Here is a 12,244-nt window from a genome sequence, read left to right on the forward strand (position 1 = left end):
CTAATCAGTTGTGCTTTCAGTAACTTTCATAACTTGGGCCATCAGTTTCTTGCCTCCTCTCTCTCTCTCTCTCTCTCTCTCTCTCTCTCTCCCGGCAGTTGGACAATGATTCGGTTATTCTGTGTTATGACAGAAACAGCATCTGTTATGTCCATCTGTTATGTCCATCTGTTATATTCATTTGATGCTAGTCAATGGATACCACAGTTCTCTGCACCATCTTATCACCTATTTGAATGATTAACATGTGACCTGCCTCAGCCAATATCTTCAGTGTCTCAGCCATTGAACCTGATAGTCCAGCTGCCTATGCTTCTTTCATAGTCTTTCATAGTTTTAATTTGACCCTTCAGCTGTCAACTTCAAAGCCTGCCCTCTCTGTTTGATTTAATTGAGTTAGTTCCCCTCTTACCCATGCATTCTTCTCATATATGTGTGTGTGTATGAGGGAGAGAGAGAGAGAGTGTGTGTGTGTGTGTGTGTGCGTGTGTGTATCAATCTCCACTCAAATGTGGATGTTCTGTTAAAACAAACTATACTGTGGTAGATACCATGAGAGAGACTCTCATATTAATAACAGGAAACAAAATATCTATAAACTTTTATATAGCTTAAATGTTTGTTCTGATATTATCAGGACTTTTTGCTAAACACCATAAATAAGCACCTCCCTATAGCTTGTAGATATCAAAGAAATTTTTAATAGAAGCACCATTAAAGTAAGCTACTTTTGTACTGAAAGCTTTCTGGCATGACCATGTAAAACTTCTTTTTTACTATATAATTGCAACATTCTTAACATCTACTCTCTTAACAAATGTTCCTTTTAAGGCTATGTTGTCTCTCTTAAAAATAACAGTGAAACAAGAGTTATATAGAGCTTGCTTAAAATACTTTCGAAGAAAGACCTTTGCAACATACATACATGCTCAGATACTCATACAGATGCCTCACCACTTCAGTTTCTAAAGATACCCAGAGTTCAAAGACTGATGATACTAACAAGTGAAAACTCAATTGGTTCGTTCTAGAAAATGCATCATTAGAACACACATGCGTTAATGGTTCCAGAAGTGATTTTTGTCTCTCAGAGAGATTATAACATCCTACCACAGTGTTTTGTAATTTTGAACAAAAGAGTGGAATTGGTTAATGCTTGCAGACATGTCCTGCTACCAACTGGCTAAAACAATTTATTTCCCACAAAATAAATTTACCATATTTGAAAGATGGCCACATAGGAAAAACATTCAGTTCAGCATTATCATCATCATCATCATCATTGTCTAATATCTGTCTCCCATGCATGCATACATAGGATGGTTGACAGGAGCTGGCCAGGTAGAAGACTACCCCAGGTTATTGTGTCTATTATGGCAGGGATTTTACAGCTGGATGCCTTTCCTAACACCAACCACTCCACAGGGTGGATTGAGTGCTTTTTACAGGGTACCAGCACAGGCAAGGTCAGTTTTGGCGTGGTTTTTACAGCTGAATAACCTTCCAAATGCCAACCACTTTACAGTGTGAACTGAATGCTTTTTAGGTGATGCCAGCACCAGCAGGGTCACCAAGTAACTTGCAAGACAAGGAGTTATTCACATTATTTACACTTGACGGATATTTGTCCTCATCTCGTTTGTTGTTAACACATTTCAGCTGATACACCCTCCAGCCTTCATCAGGTGTCTTGGGGAAATTTCGCACCTGGGTTCTTATTATTATTGTTATTGTTGTTGTTCTCATTCCTAAGGTATTTTTTGATGTTGTCATTGTTGTTGTTATTATTATTATTGAGTGAGAGAGCAGTGCATGCCATCAAAGTGACACTGGGGTAAAATATACAAAGCCCATTATACCCATCATGACTACCTGTCTGATAAGGGTACACCAGGCACATGCATCACAACCATATGTGCACGACATGGTGATCTCATATCAAGATAAACAGTGCATGACCTCGCAGGTGGGGCCCAGTTAGAATTTTTTTCAGGTCGAGTCGCCCATCCCACTCAAAAAGTCCCTGAATAAGGTTTGTTTAAGGATGTTGAGCAAAACACCCTTGTTTCCAAAGGTGAATTATTCAAACCCCAAAGAACTCCTCTCAACACATAGCTATGATGCTTCCCAACTACTTCTGCTCATGATCAGAGATGCACATATCGTCAGCTACCAAGTGACATGCTCAACTGGTTAAGATCATGCAACAGACAAGCAAATCTGTGGTATTAAGCAGAATATTTGCTGTAGCCCATCTTTTATACCAAGACAAAACAACGTACATGACAACACTTCCAATCAATTATTATTATTATTATTATTATTATTATTATTATTATTATTATTATTATTATTATTATTAGTATTATTATTATTATTATTATTCAGATCACTGCCTGGAATCGAACTTGGAATCTTGGAGTTAGTAGCCCGCACTATTACTATTAAACAGTTCTTAACAGTAGTCAACTTCCTTACCTTTATGTGGTTTATACACATGATACTTAATGCAGAAAAATATCATACTTTTGTCTGTGAATAAATGCCTACAGCTTGTGTTCTGTGTAGGATAAATGAATAAATAAATTGTTGACACATTTTCTAATGATATTTTGGTAATCAATCAAATCTCTTTGACTAATCTCAGTTTAATGGGTTTACAAATATTTTGATTCTTTATCGGCCCCCTATTTCCCTTTTTTTTTTTATAATTCCATTCAATGATCAAGAACATGAAGCCCAAAGTCAAAAAGCTTTACTGTTTTGTATGTGTGTACGTGTGTGTGTGTGTGTGTGTACGTGTGTGTGCATATACATGCACTTTTAAAAGTATATGTTGATGTGTGTGTGTGTGTACATATATGTGTGTGTGTGTGTGTGTGTCTGTGTGTGTCATCATCATCATCATCATCGTTTAACATCTGCTTTCCATGCTGGCATGGGTTGGATGGTTAGACTGAGGTCTGCAGAGCCAGATGACTGCACCAGGCTCCAATCTGATCTGGCAATGTTTCCACAGCTGGATGCCTTTCCTAATACCAACCACTCCAAGTGTGTAGTGAGTGCTTTTGACGTGCCACCAGTACAGGAGCTAGCTAGGTGGTCCTGGCATTGGCCATGCATGCACATACACCAATTAATTTCCTTTGCCTTCTATCACTTTTTCCTGTTGGTTTTAAAAAACAATATTCCCTCTCCCATCAGCAGTCTTTATTTTCTAAAAATTTTGATTATCTAATAATAGTTAACTCCCTTGGTGGTGATTTTTAGATTTGAATCAGTCCCAGAGGACGTTTATGTGTCCTAATTGCAAAGATAAGTTTAGTCAGTTGAAGTTTTGTCCCTCAGTATTTACAAATGTAATGGCCTTCCATATTTCTGTTCTATATCAGTCCAATGTAAATAATGTACCTTCCATACTTGTATTTAATCTGTAGAACCTTCCTTCCAGGACTTTCCCCTCGGTCCTATTGTTGAAGGAATATCATTGAAGATCTGCAACTCAATCACAAAATTATAAAACACAAAAATAGAGAATAAAATTTTATTTATTTTGCTCTGAAGATAGTTAAATGTGTCGGCTGTGCATTGACATAAGACGATATTTGCTATTTATTGTAGCAAATCCCCCCTGAGCCATGCAACCGTGAAGAATCATCATCATCGAAGTGGACGTTAAATGATAATTATATATATATATATACATATATATATATATGCACACACACATACACACACACACATATATATTCATATGTATACACGTATATATATCCATATATCCTTATATATATAAATACATATATATACATATACATACACACACACATATATATGTATATATAAAATGCATATATATATACACATAAATATGTATGTGTGTGTGTGTATATATATATATATATATATATATATATATATATATATATATATATATATATATATAATATATATGTACATATGTTTATATATATGTGTGTGTGTATGTATGTATATATGTTCGTATGTATATATATATATATGAATTCATATATGTATAAATATATATACATAAATAAGTATGTGTATATATACATATTTATATATATATATATATATATATATACACATACATCTCTCTCTCTCTCTCTCTCTCTCTCTATATATATATATATATATATATATATATATATATATATATATATATATATATATATATATATATATATACATACATGTTTGTATATATATGCATATATATACATATACACACACATACATGCATATCTTTATATATATATATATAATATACATATACATATATATATATATATAAAACCAAAAGATGAGATCAGAAAGCATTGTTGTTGAAGTGTTCCAGGTTCCGAGCTCAGAGTTCTTCATGTCTGCTGATGTCTGTTGATTCTTGCGGATAGGAAGCAGAGTCTTTCTTTCCATTTCCTGCCATTGGTGTTGTTGTTGTTGTTTCTACAGAAAAACGGAAAAAAAAAGAAAAGGTGAAAAAGAAAGTGTTGTAATTAAAGAAATATGTCAATCCATATTCAATGTGTTAAAGATCGATAATTATTAGCTTCCAGCCTGAGCAGAAAGTCAGAAATCACTAGGAAGGTTCAATGACATTAACTGCAACATTTGATGGTTATTTTATTTTATTGATTTCTAATAAAAATTGAACGAGAATCAAAACCACAACATAGAAAGATTTAACTAACTGTAAAATGGTATTTTATGAGAGATGGCATCAAAACGTAATGTTCAACCCATCTCTCCATTTGCTGGGGTTTATCTCTGAGCTGCTTCCCCAATAAAGATTTTAGGGGTGCTACTTTGATGATCTGTGGTCCAGGAGCAATTCAGATTTCCTCAGACGTCCTCCTTATGTCACCAGAGGTCAGAGATCTTTCCCAATTGATTACTCCTCGAGGAACGAGAGAGGGTACAGAGAGTAGAGCAGGAGGGAGAAGCATGTGGGGTTTAAGAGGGGAATAAGAGTATGGGGGGGGTAAGAGATGGTTGGAGTGAGTGATGAATATGAGCGGAAGTGTGGCTTGATGAGAACTTTTAACCTGAGCTGGAGGTAAAGTAAGAGAGATAGAAACAGCTCAGGAAGGATGAGAGATCAGAATGAAGGGCTGAGTGAACTTCCATAGAATAAAATCAACAGAGAGTCATTTTGGTTACAATTATTGTTTACTTGTTGAATATTGTTTTATTTGATTTTATTTTCAGGCAATAAATATATATTTTTTTTTTTTGGAAATTAGTATTCATCTCATCATTTTGTATAAGCACCAAGAAATTTGATAAAAGTCAAATTTCAATTATTGCATATATAGACCCATATTTCCTGATATTAACCATTGTGGCAAAACTATCCTTCCAGATTCTACAGTTCTATATTTAAGAGATGACGAATTATGTACATTATTTACATTTGGTGGAATATTTATCCTCATCTTGTTTGTTGTTAACACAACGTTTTGGCTGATATACCCTCCAGCCATCATCAGGTGTCTTGAGGACATTTCAAACATGGGCTCTCATTCCTAAGGTATTTTTCGATTTTATCATTATTATTATTATCATTATTATTATTATTATTATTATTTTATGTTTGACTTTTGTTTTGCATTTGTACAAGTTGGATCCAAGTCTCACCCAGAGACCTCAAGAGACAACAAGTTAGAAGTTCATGTAGGTGTTATGCCTAGGGTACCATATATTTGGATTTGTACAGTTTTGTTCAAGTGAATGTTTAAGAAACCATAAGAAAATTATGTGTTTGCTTTAAAATTTGAGATCACATAGACAGTATTTTACGTAGGATATGGGCCGTTCCCATGAGCACTATCTTTTGAACTTCAGCCATTTTGGGGTTTCCTGGTATCTGAGCTAGGTAGTAATCAGCCCGTTTCGCTGTCATTCCCAGGGCACCTATGACAATAGGTATTGCTTTCGTCTTCAGATTCCACGTTTTGCTAATTTCTATTTCAAGATCTTTATATTTGCTCAGTTTTTGGTAGGTCTTGACAGATACGTTTATATCGATTGGGACAGTCATATCAATGAGGAGGCATGATTTTTGTCTGAAGTCTTTCAGTATGATGTCTGGCCTATTTGCGTCTATCTTTCTGTCAGTTTGAATGGTGAAGTTCCAGAGGAGTGCAATGTGATCATTTTCAAGTACTGGGGGTGGTTTGTGTTCCCACCAGTTTTTATCATGGGGCAAGTCCAGGTTTTTGCATATTACGCAGTGAATATATTGTGCAGCTCTATCATGCCTGTTGAGATACTCTGTAGGCGCAAGCAGACTGCACATGGAGACAACATGATCGATGGTCTCATTTTGTTGTTGGCATATACGACATAATGGGGAGCTGCCGTTCTTTAATATGTTGGCCTGGTAGTTCTTTGTAGGTAGGCATTGCTCTTGGGCTGCTATGATAAACCCCTCTGTTTCTGATTTCAAGCCAGAGGCCATTAGCCATTGATGGGTAAGGGCTTTGTCAATATCTACATTATTCGCTCTCTTTGGGTATTTGCCATTGAGAGATTTTCCATGCCATTTATCAGTCATAATATCTAAGGCAGCAATTTTAGCACGGGTTTTCAAGCGCTTAGCTTTTTCTGCAGGTGTTTCTAGTTCGTCTAATTCTAATTCGTCTAATTCTTGAATTTGTTGCAATTGGAATTCACTTAGATATTCCTTTGCCTGTTTTGTTACTGAGTAAGATGCTTTCTTGCTTTCATGTTTTAAGACAAGTTTTAGCATCCAGTCCTCAGAGTTTTTCAAATAGGTGTCTAGGCCAATTGTAGCTACCTTCATTGATAATGCCAGCTGTAGAAGTCCTCGGCCTCCCTCTTTTCTTGGCAGATAAAGACGTTCTATATCTGCCTTAGGGTGGTGCATTCTATGCATTGTCAACAGTTTTCATATTTTTCTGTCAACATTACATGTTTCAGTAATTGACCAGTTAACGATATTGAAACTGTAAGTCACGACTGGTATGGCTAGAGCATTGATCGCTTCGATCCTGTTTCTCGCGTTCAGCTCTGTCTTCAGTATTGCTCTCACCGTGCGATAACATTCTCTTCTGATCCTTTCCCTCATCACTGAATGCTTGATATTGTCCCCTTCAATTACCCCTAGGTATTTGTAGCTCTTATTATTATTATTATTATTATTATTATTATTATTATTATTATTATTATCATTATTATCATTATTATTATTATTATTATTATTATTATTATTATTATTATTATCATTATTATTATCATTATTATTATTATTATTATTATTATTATTATTATTATTATTATCATTATTATCATTATTATTATCATTATTATTATTATTATTATTATTATTATTATTATTATTATTATTATCATTATTATCATTATTATTATTATCATTATTATTATTATTATTATTATTATTATTATTATTATTATTATTATTATTATTATTATCATCCAGGTCACTGCTTGGAATACCTTACTTCCAGAATTGCCCATCATTTGAAGGGTAACACTAGTAGCAGCAGCAGCAGCAGCAGTAACGTTTTCATTATTAACCCTTGTGGCAAAACTATACTCCCCCCAACAAAAAAAAAGTTACCTGTCACATGGTCGCAGGGAGGAAGGGGTTAACTCACAAGTTTATATATGTTTTATGTTCCTTTAAAGTGCGTGCGTGCGTGTGTGTGTGTGTTACAATCACACCTACCTTTCAGTGGCATAAAAGGATGGTCTTTTAGAAAGTTGATACTCTTCAGAGCTGGTTTCCAGTTGCTGTATTCCATGTCATCTGAAATATGGAATTGGGGAAGATTCCACAACATGGAAAAAATGAAAATAAAAGCAGTTAAAAATTATTACACTCTTGTAGAGGCAGGACCACACCTATGGCCCTCTACAGGGGCCTCAAGACAAGTGGGAGGGAAGGAAGCAGGTGTTCTCTAATGACGGACCTGACCCAAATGTTTACATCAGAGTGGAACCCTGAAGACACACAAGGGACCAGAGGGTTCTCAGATCTCTTCTTCAATCCACTTCTTCACTCAGTAATTCACTATTTGCTTTTCACTTTTTTTTGTTTCAGACCATTTCACTGTGGCCATGCTGGAGCACTGCTTTTAATCGAACAATTTGACCCCAGGATTTATCCTCTGTAAGCCTAGTACTTATTCTATCAGTCTCTTTTGCTGAACTGCTGGTGGAAAGCTGGCCAGTCAGCCAGCTGAAGGCAATTAATGAAGGTAATTAGTGAAGGTAATTAGTGACAAGATTGTCCAGGAACACAGATAACTAATGTTTATCACTAGCTCATTTTAGAATGTCAAGTGTCATTCTGTCTCTCTTGATGGCTGATGAAATGTCAGACAGAATGTGCCATCATTCTGGCTTTCTCCACAATTTCACTGTCTCTGTCACCCTTTAAGGGCTCATTACTACTACCAAGGACATAATCAGTAAAGATGAAAACGGTAAAAGTGACCTCCCTTTTGTTTTTAATCACCTTTTGAGGGTCTGCATCAAACCAAGGAACTCAACCTGTCTTTAAGAACTGATATAGAATCAAACAAACTGTGAGGATTTGTGTTATGGACTCAAATGATTATAACAGCTTTGAGCTGCCTTCGATCTGTGTGCTTTATGCTATTCATCTTTATTAAATACATAGCTGGGTTTGTTTGTTATTTCCAGGCTGATTACTTTCTGATGCCTTCCAATGACCCGTAACAATATATATATATATATATATATATAGATGACAGGCTTCTTTCAGTTTCCGTCTACTAAATCCACTCACAAGACTTTGATCAGCCCAAGGCTATAGCTGAAGACACTTGCCCAAGGTGTCACGCAGTAGGGCTGAACCCAGAACCATGTGGTTAGGAAGCAAGTTTTTTATTTCTTTATTGCCCACAAGGGGCCAAACATAGAGGGGACAAACAAGGACAGACAAAGAGATCAAGTCAATTACATTGACCCAGTGTGTAACTGGTACTTAATTTATCGACCCCGAAAGGATGAAAGGCAAAATCGACCTTGGCGGAATTTGAACTCAGAACGTAACAGCAGACGAAATACCGCTGAGCATTTCATCCGGTTCACCGCCTTTCTTACCACACAACCATTCCTGTGCTTTCTTATGATTAATAACCATAAAAAACATCTTTTTATTCTCGTATGGTTTCTCCCAATTGACATCAGCCAATGACTTGCCTCTCTCTAAATTCATTTTTATTTTTTTCTCCAAGTACTTTTTTTGTTGTATTTTATCAAATTAAAGTTAGAATCCATCCAAAACACATGATTAAATTCAGACATGTAGCAACAAGAAAGGGAAAAAAAAAGGGAAACCATGTTTTAATTCAAAGAAAAACCAAAAAATGACTAAAATCTTTCTGGGGGTTGGTATATAATGTTAGAATTTACCATTGAGTTGTGAAGGTGATTCTTGTAAGAAGGAAGTTAAACTTGTGTAATAAAAGAATCGTTAATTAATATATTAATTAATATGTAATAGCCTCAAATAGGAGAAGAATGATGCCATGGGGACCTTCTTGATGGATCTTTGAGATTAGTGGAAAAAAAAGAAAAGAAGTTCAACCAAGATATATCTATAGGGGTGTCTTAAAGGTATCTACTGTTGGGTGTAATAATACCTCAAGGAAATATCACAAAGACCAAGGTGTTAGATCTGATGGGATTAAAAAAGGAGATGGATGAATTTCACCACACACAACAGAGTGGCTTCGTTTATTACTTAAGGGTGAGGTAGCAGTGTTAATTAATTAAATCTGTTGCTAAAGATAATTACATATTCTACTTACACGATGACTTAATTTCATGTCTCTTTTCCCTCAGCTTCTCCATCCATTCCAAAACCGATTCTTCTGAGAAATTCCCATCTTCATAGTTATAAACAGCATGCTGCAAGAAAGTTTAAAAGTGAATCTCTTTTAAATTAAAATAATATTTTGAAATTAAAGTAGAATAATCAAAAACTAGACACCACATTGCGTGCTTTCAGTTTGTATCAAGTCTTGCTGTTTTACATCTAGGATTTATCTCCGACAAACTGACTCCGGACTTTTCTAAAATGCCAGCTAAACACTCATAAGTATGACTTTCATAAAACCAGATCTATTGGACACTTACCTTTTAATACCAGTCAACCAGAAGATTTCACTTTCAACTTTTATTTTCCTTAATATCACCAGAGTTTTTCCTTATGTCTCACTCCTGAATCTCCCCACAAAACTGTCCATTGAGGGACTCCATTTATTTCTCATTTCTTCGATGCCAGACTGCATTGTTTTGGCATGGGTAGATGGGACTTTCTTTGTTCCATACATTATCAACTTTGGAAGTATAATAATGATGATAATCTGAGAGCACTAGACTAGCAGCATACAACCAAGCTTTGGCCACAAACTGGGTCGACCTTAGGAATGAGCAAGTGTTTCTGCTGTGCCACATCTGTAATAGAGTGGTTGAAATCATGAACGAATGCCCTAGACTTGCCCAAAACCTCTACAAGCGGTAGTGACATGATCAGGTAGTAAAAGTGCTACATTGGAAACTGCAAAAGGTAAGGGCTAAAGAGAGGCAAGACGTGGTATGAGTAGAAACCACAGACAAGTGGAGTCAGAGACTAGCAAAATCCTCTCGGATTTACAAAATCCAAATAGATGAGGTGTTAGAGCATAAAAAACCAGACTTAGTGGTGGTGGTCAACAAGATGCACCACATGTGCTACATAGTTGATGTTGCATGTCCCATTGACCCAGAAATAGTCAAGAAGGAAGGCAAAAAAATAGATAGATACAATCCTCTTAAGTACGAAATAGCCCGGCTATGGAAAATGAAGAAATTGAAGATAGTGCCAATCAATTATCGTTGGATCTTTGGGGACAGTATCAGAAGGCATCAAGGGGAATATAAAGGAAATCGGAATAGAGTGTCCAGTCGAACTGTTACAAAAAGGTTTGCCTCCTTGGCACGGCCAGAATAATCAGGAAAGTATTAGATCACTGAAAGGAATGGATATCATGGTATCTTAAGCAGCAGGCAGCAAGCCCACTATGCATGCAAGACTCCAGGAGTTCTAACAAAACCTGAGATAAAAAAAAATGATGATGATGATAATAATAAATGCCTGGATGCAGTGCCAGGCAGTGGCTGTCATGGCTTCTGATCTTAATTGATTGGAAGTGTTATCATGTACATTGTTTTGTCTTGGTATAAAAGATGGGCTACAGCAAATATTCTGCTCAATACCACAGATTTGCTTCTTGTCAGTTGTTTGACCGTAACCAGATGAGCATGTCCCTTGGTGGCTGATGATATGTGCATCTCTGATCACGAACAGAAATAGTGGGGGAGCATCATAGCCATGTGTTGAGAGAAATTCTTTGGGATTTGAATAATTCACCTCTGAAACGATTGATGTTTTGTTCATGATTCTTAAACAACCCTTATTCAGGGACCTTTTGAGCAGAATGAGATACTCGATCTGATGAAAATTCTAACTGGGCCTCACCTGCAAGACCATGCACTGTTTAACTTGGTATGAAATCACCATGTTGTGCACATGTGGTTGCGATGCATGAGCTTGGTCTACCCTTGTCAGATGGGTAGTCATGATGGTTATAATGGGGCTTCATATACTTTACCCCAGTGTCACTTTGATGGCATGTGCTGCTCCCTTGCTCAATAATAATAATAATAATAATGATAATAATAATAATAATAATAATAATAATAATAATAATAATAATAACAATAATATTAATAACAATAATGCTTACCTCAGAGAAGTAAACCATAGATAAAGCAGGAACAGCAGGAGCTTGAAAATAAGTTTCAAATAACTGAATTTGGAAATGATCAGACATCTTTGATGCTCTGCAAAATAAACAGAAGAAATTAGTTAAAATCTGTTCTTTATTAAAATAAATCTCTGATTAGTTGAACTGAGATGGACATGTTTACATCTTTGCACAAAAAGAAACAATTATATAAGGAATTCTCTAATTTATATTAAGAATGAATAAATTTAATTTAGGAATTCATTAATTTATTCTTTTATTTGTTTCAGTTCATTTGGCTGTGGCCATGCTGGAGCACCGCCTTTAGTTGAACAAATTGACCCCAGGACTTATTCTTTGTAAGCCTAGTACTTATTCTATCAGATGCTTTTGCCGAACTGCTAAGTTACGGGGACATA

At 35.6% G+C, this 12,244-nt stretch overlaps 1 protein-coding gene across 1 annotated transcript in view; it reads right to left on the minus strand.

Annotated features, from left to right (window-relative positions):
* Nucleotides 1–12,244, minus strand: part of LOC106872754 (thioredoxin domain-containing protein 16) — an 80,280-nt gene that overhangs the window by 24,995 nt on the left and 43,041 nt on the right. The window contains exons 17-19 of the mRNA XM_089337521.1: nt 11,826–11,922; nt 9,846–9,945; nt 7,733–7,813 (exon numbers count right to left, since the gene is read on the minus strand). Coding sequence (XP_089193647.1) covers nt 7,733–7,813; nt 9,846–9,945; nt 11,826–11,922 — 278 coding nt within the window. The remainder of the gene's footprint in view (nt 1–7,732; nt 7,814–9,845; nt 9,946–11,825; nt 11,923–12,244) is intronic.

This window comes from Octopus bimaculoides, chromosome 1 (assembly GCF_046866305.1).
Source record: "Octopus bimaculoides isolate indiv1 chromosome 1, ASM4686630v1, whole genome shotgun sequence".
Classification (NCBI taxonomy): Eukaryota; Metazoa; Mollusca; class Cephalopoda; order Octopoda; family Octopodidae; genus Octopus; species Octopus bimaculoides.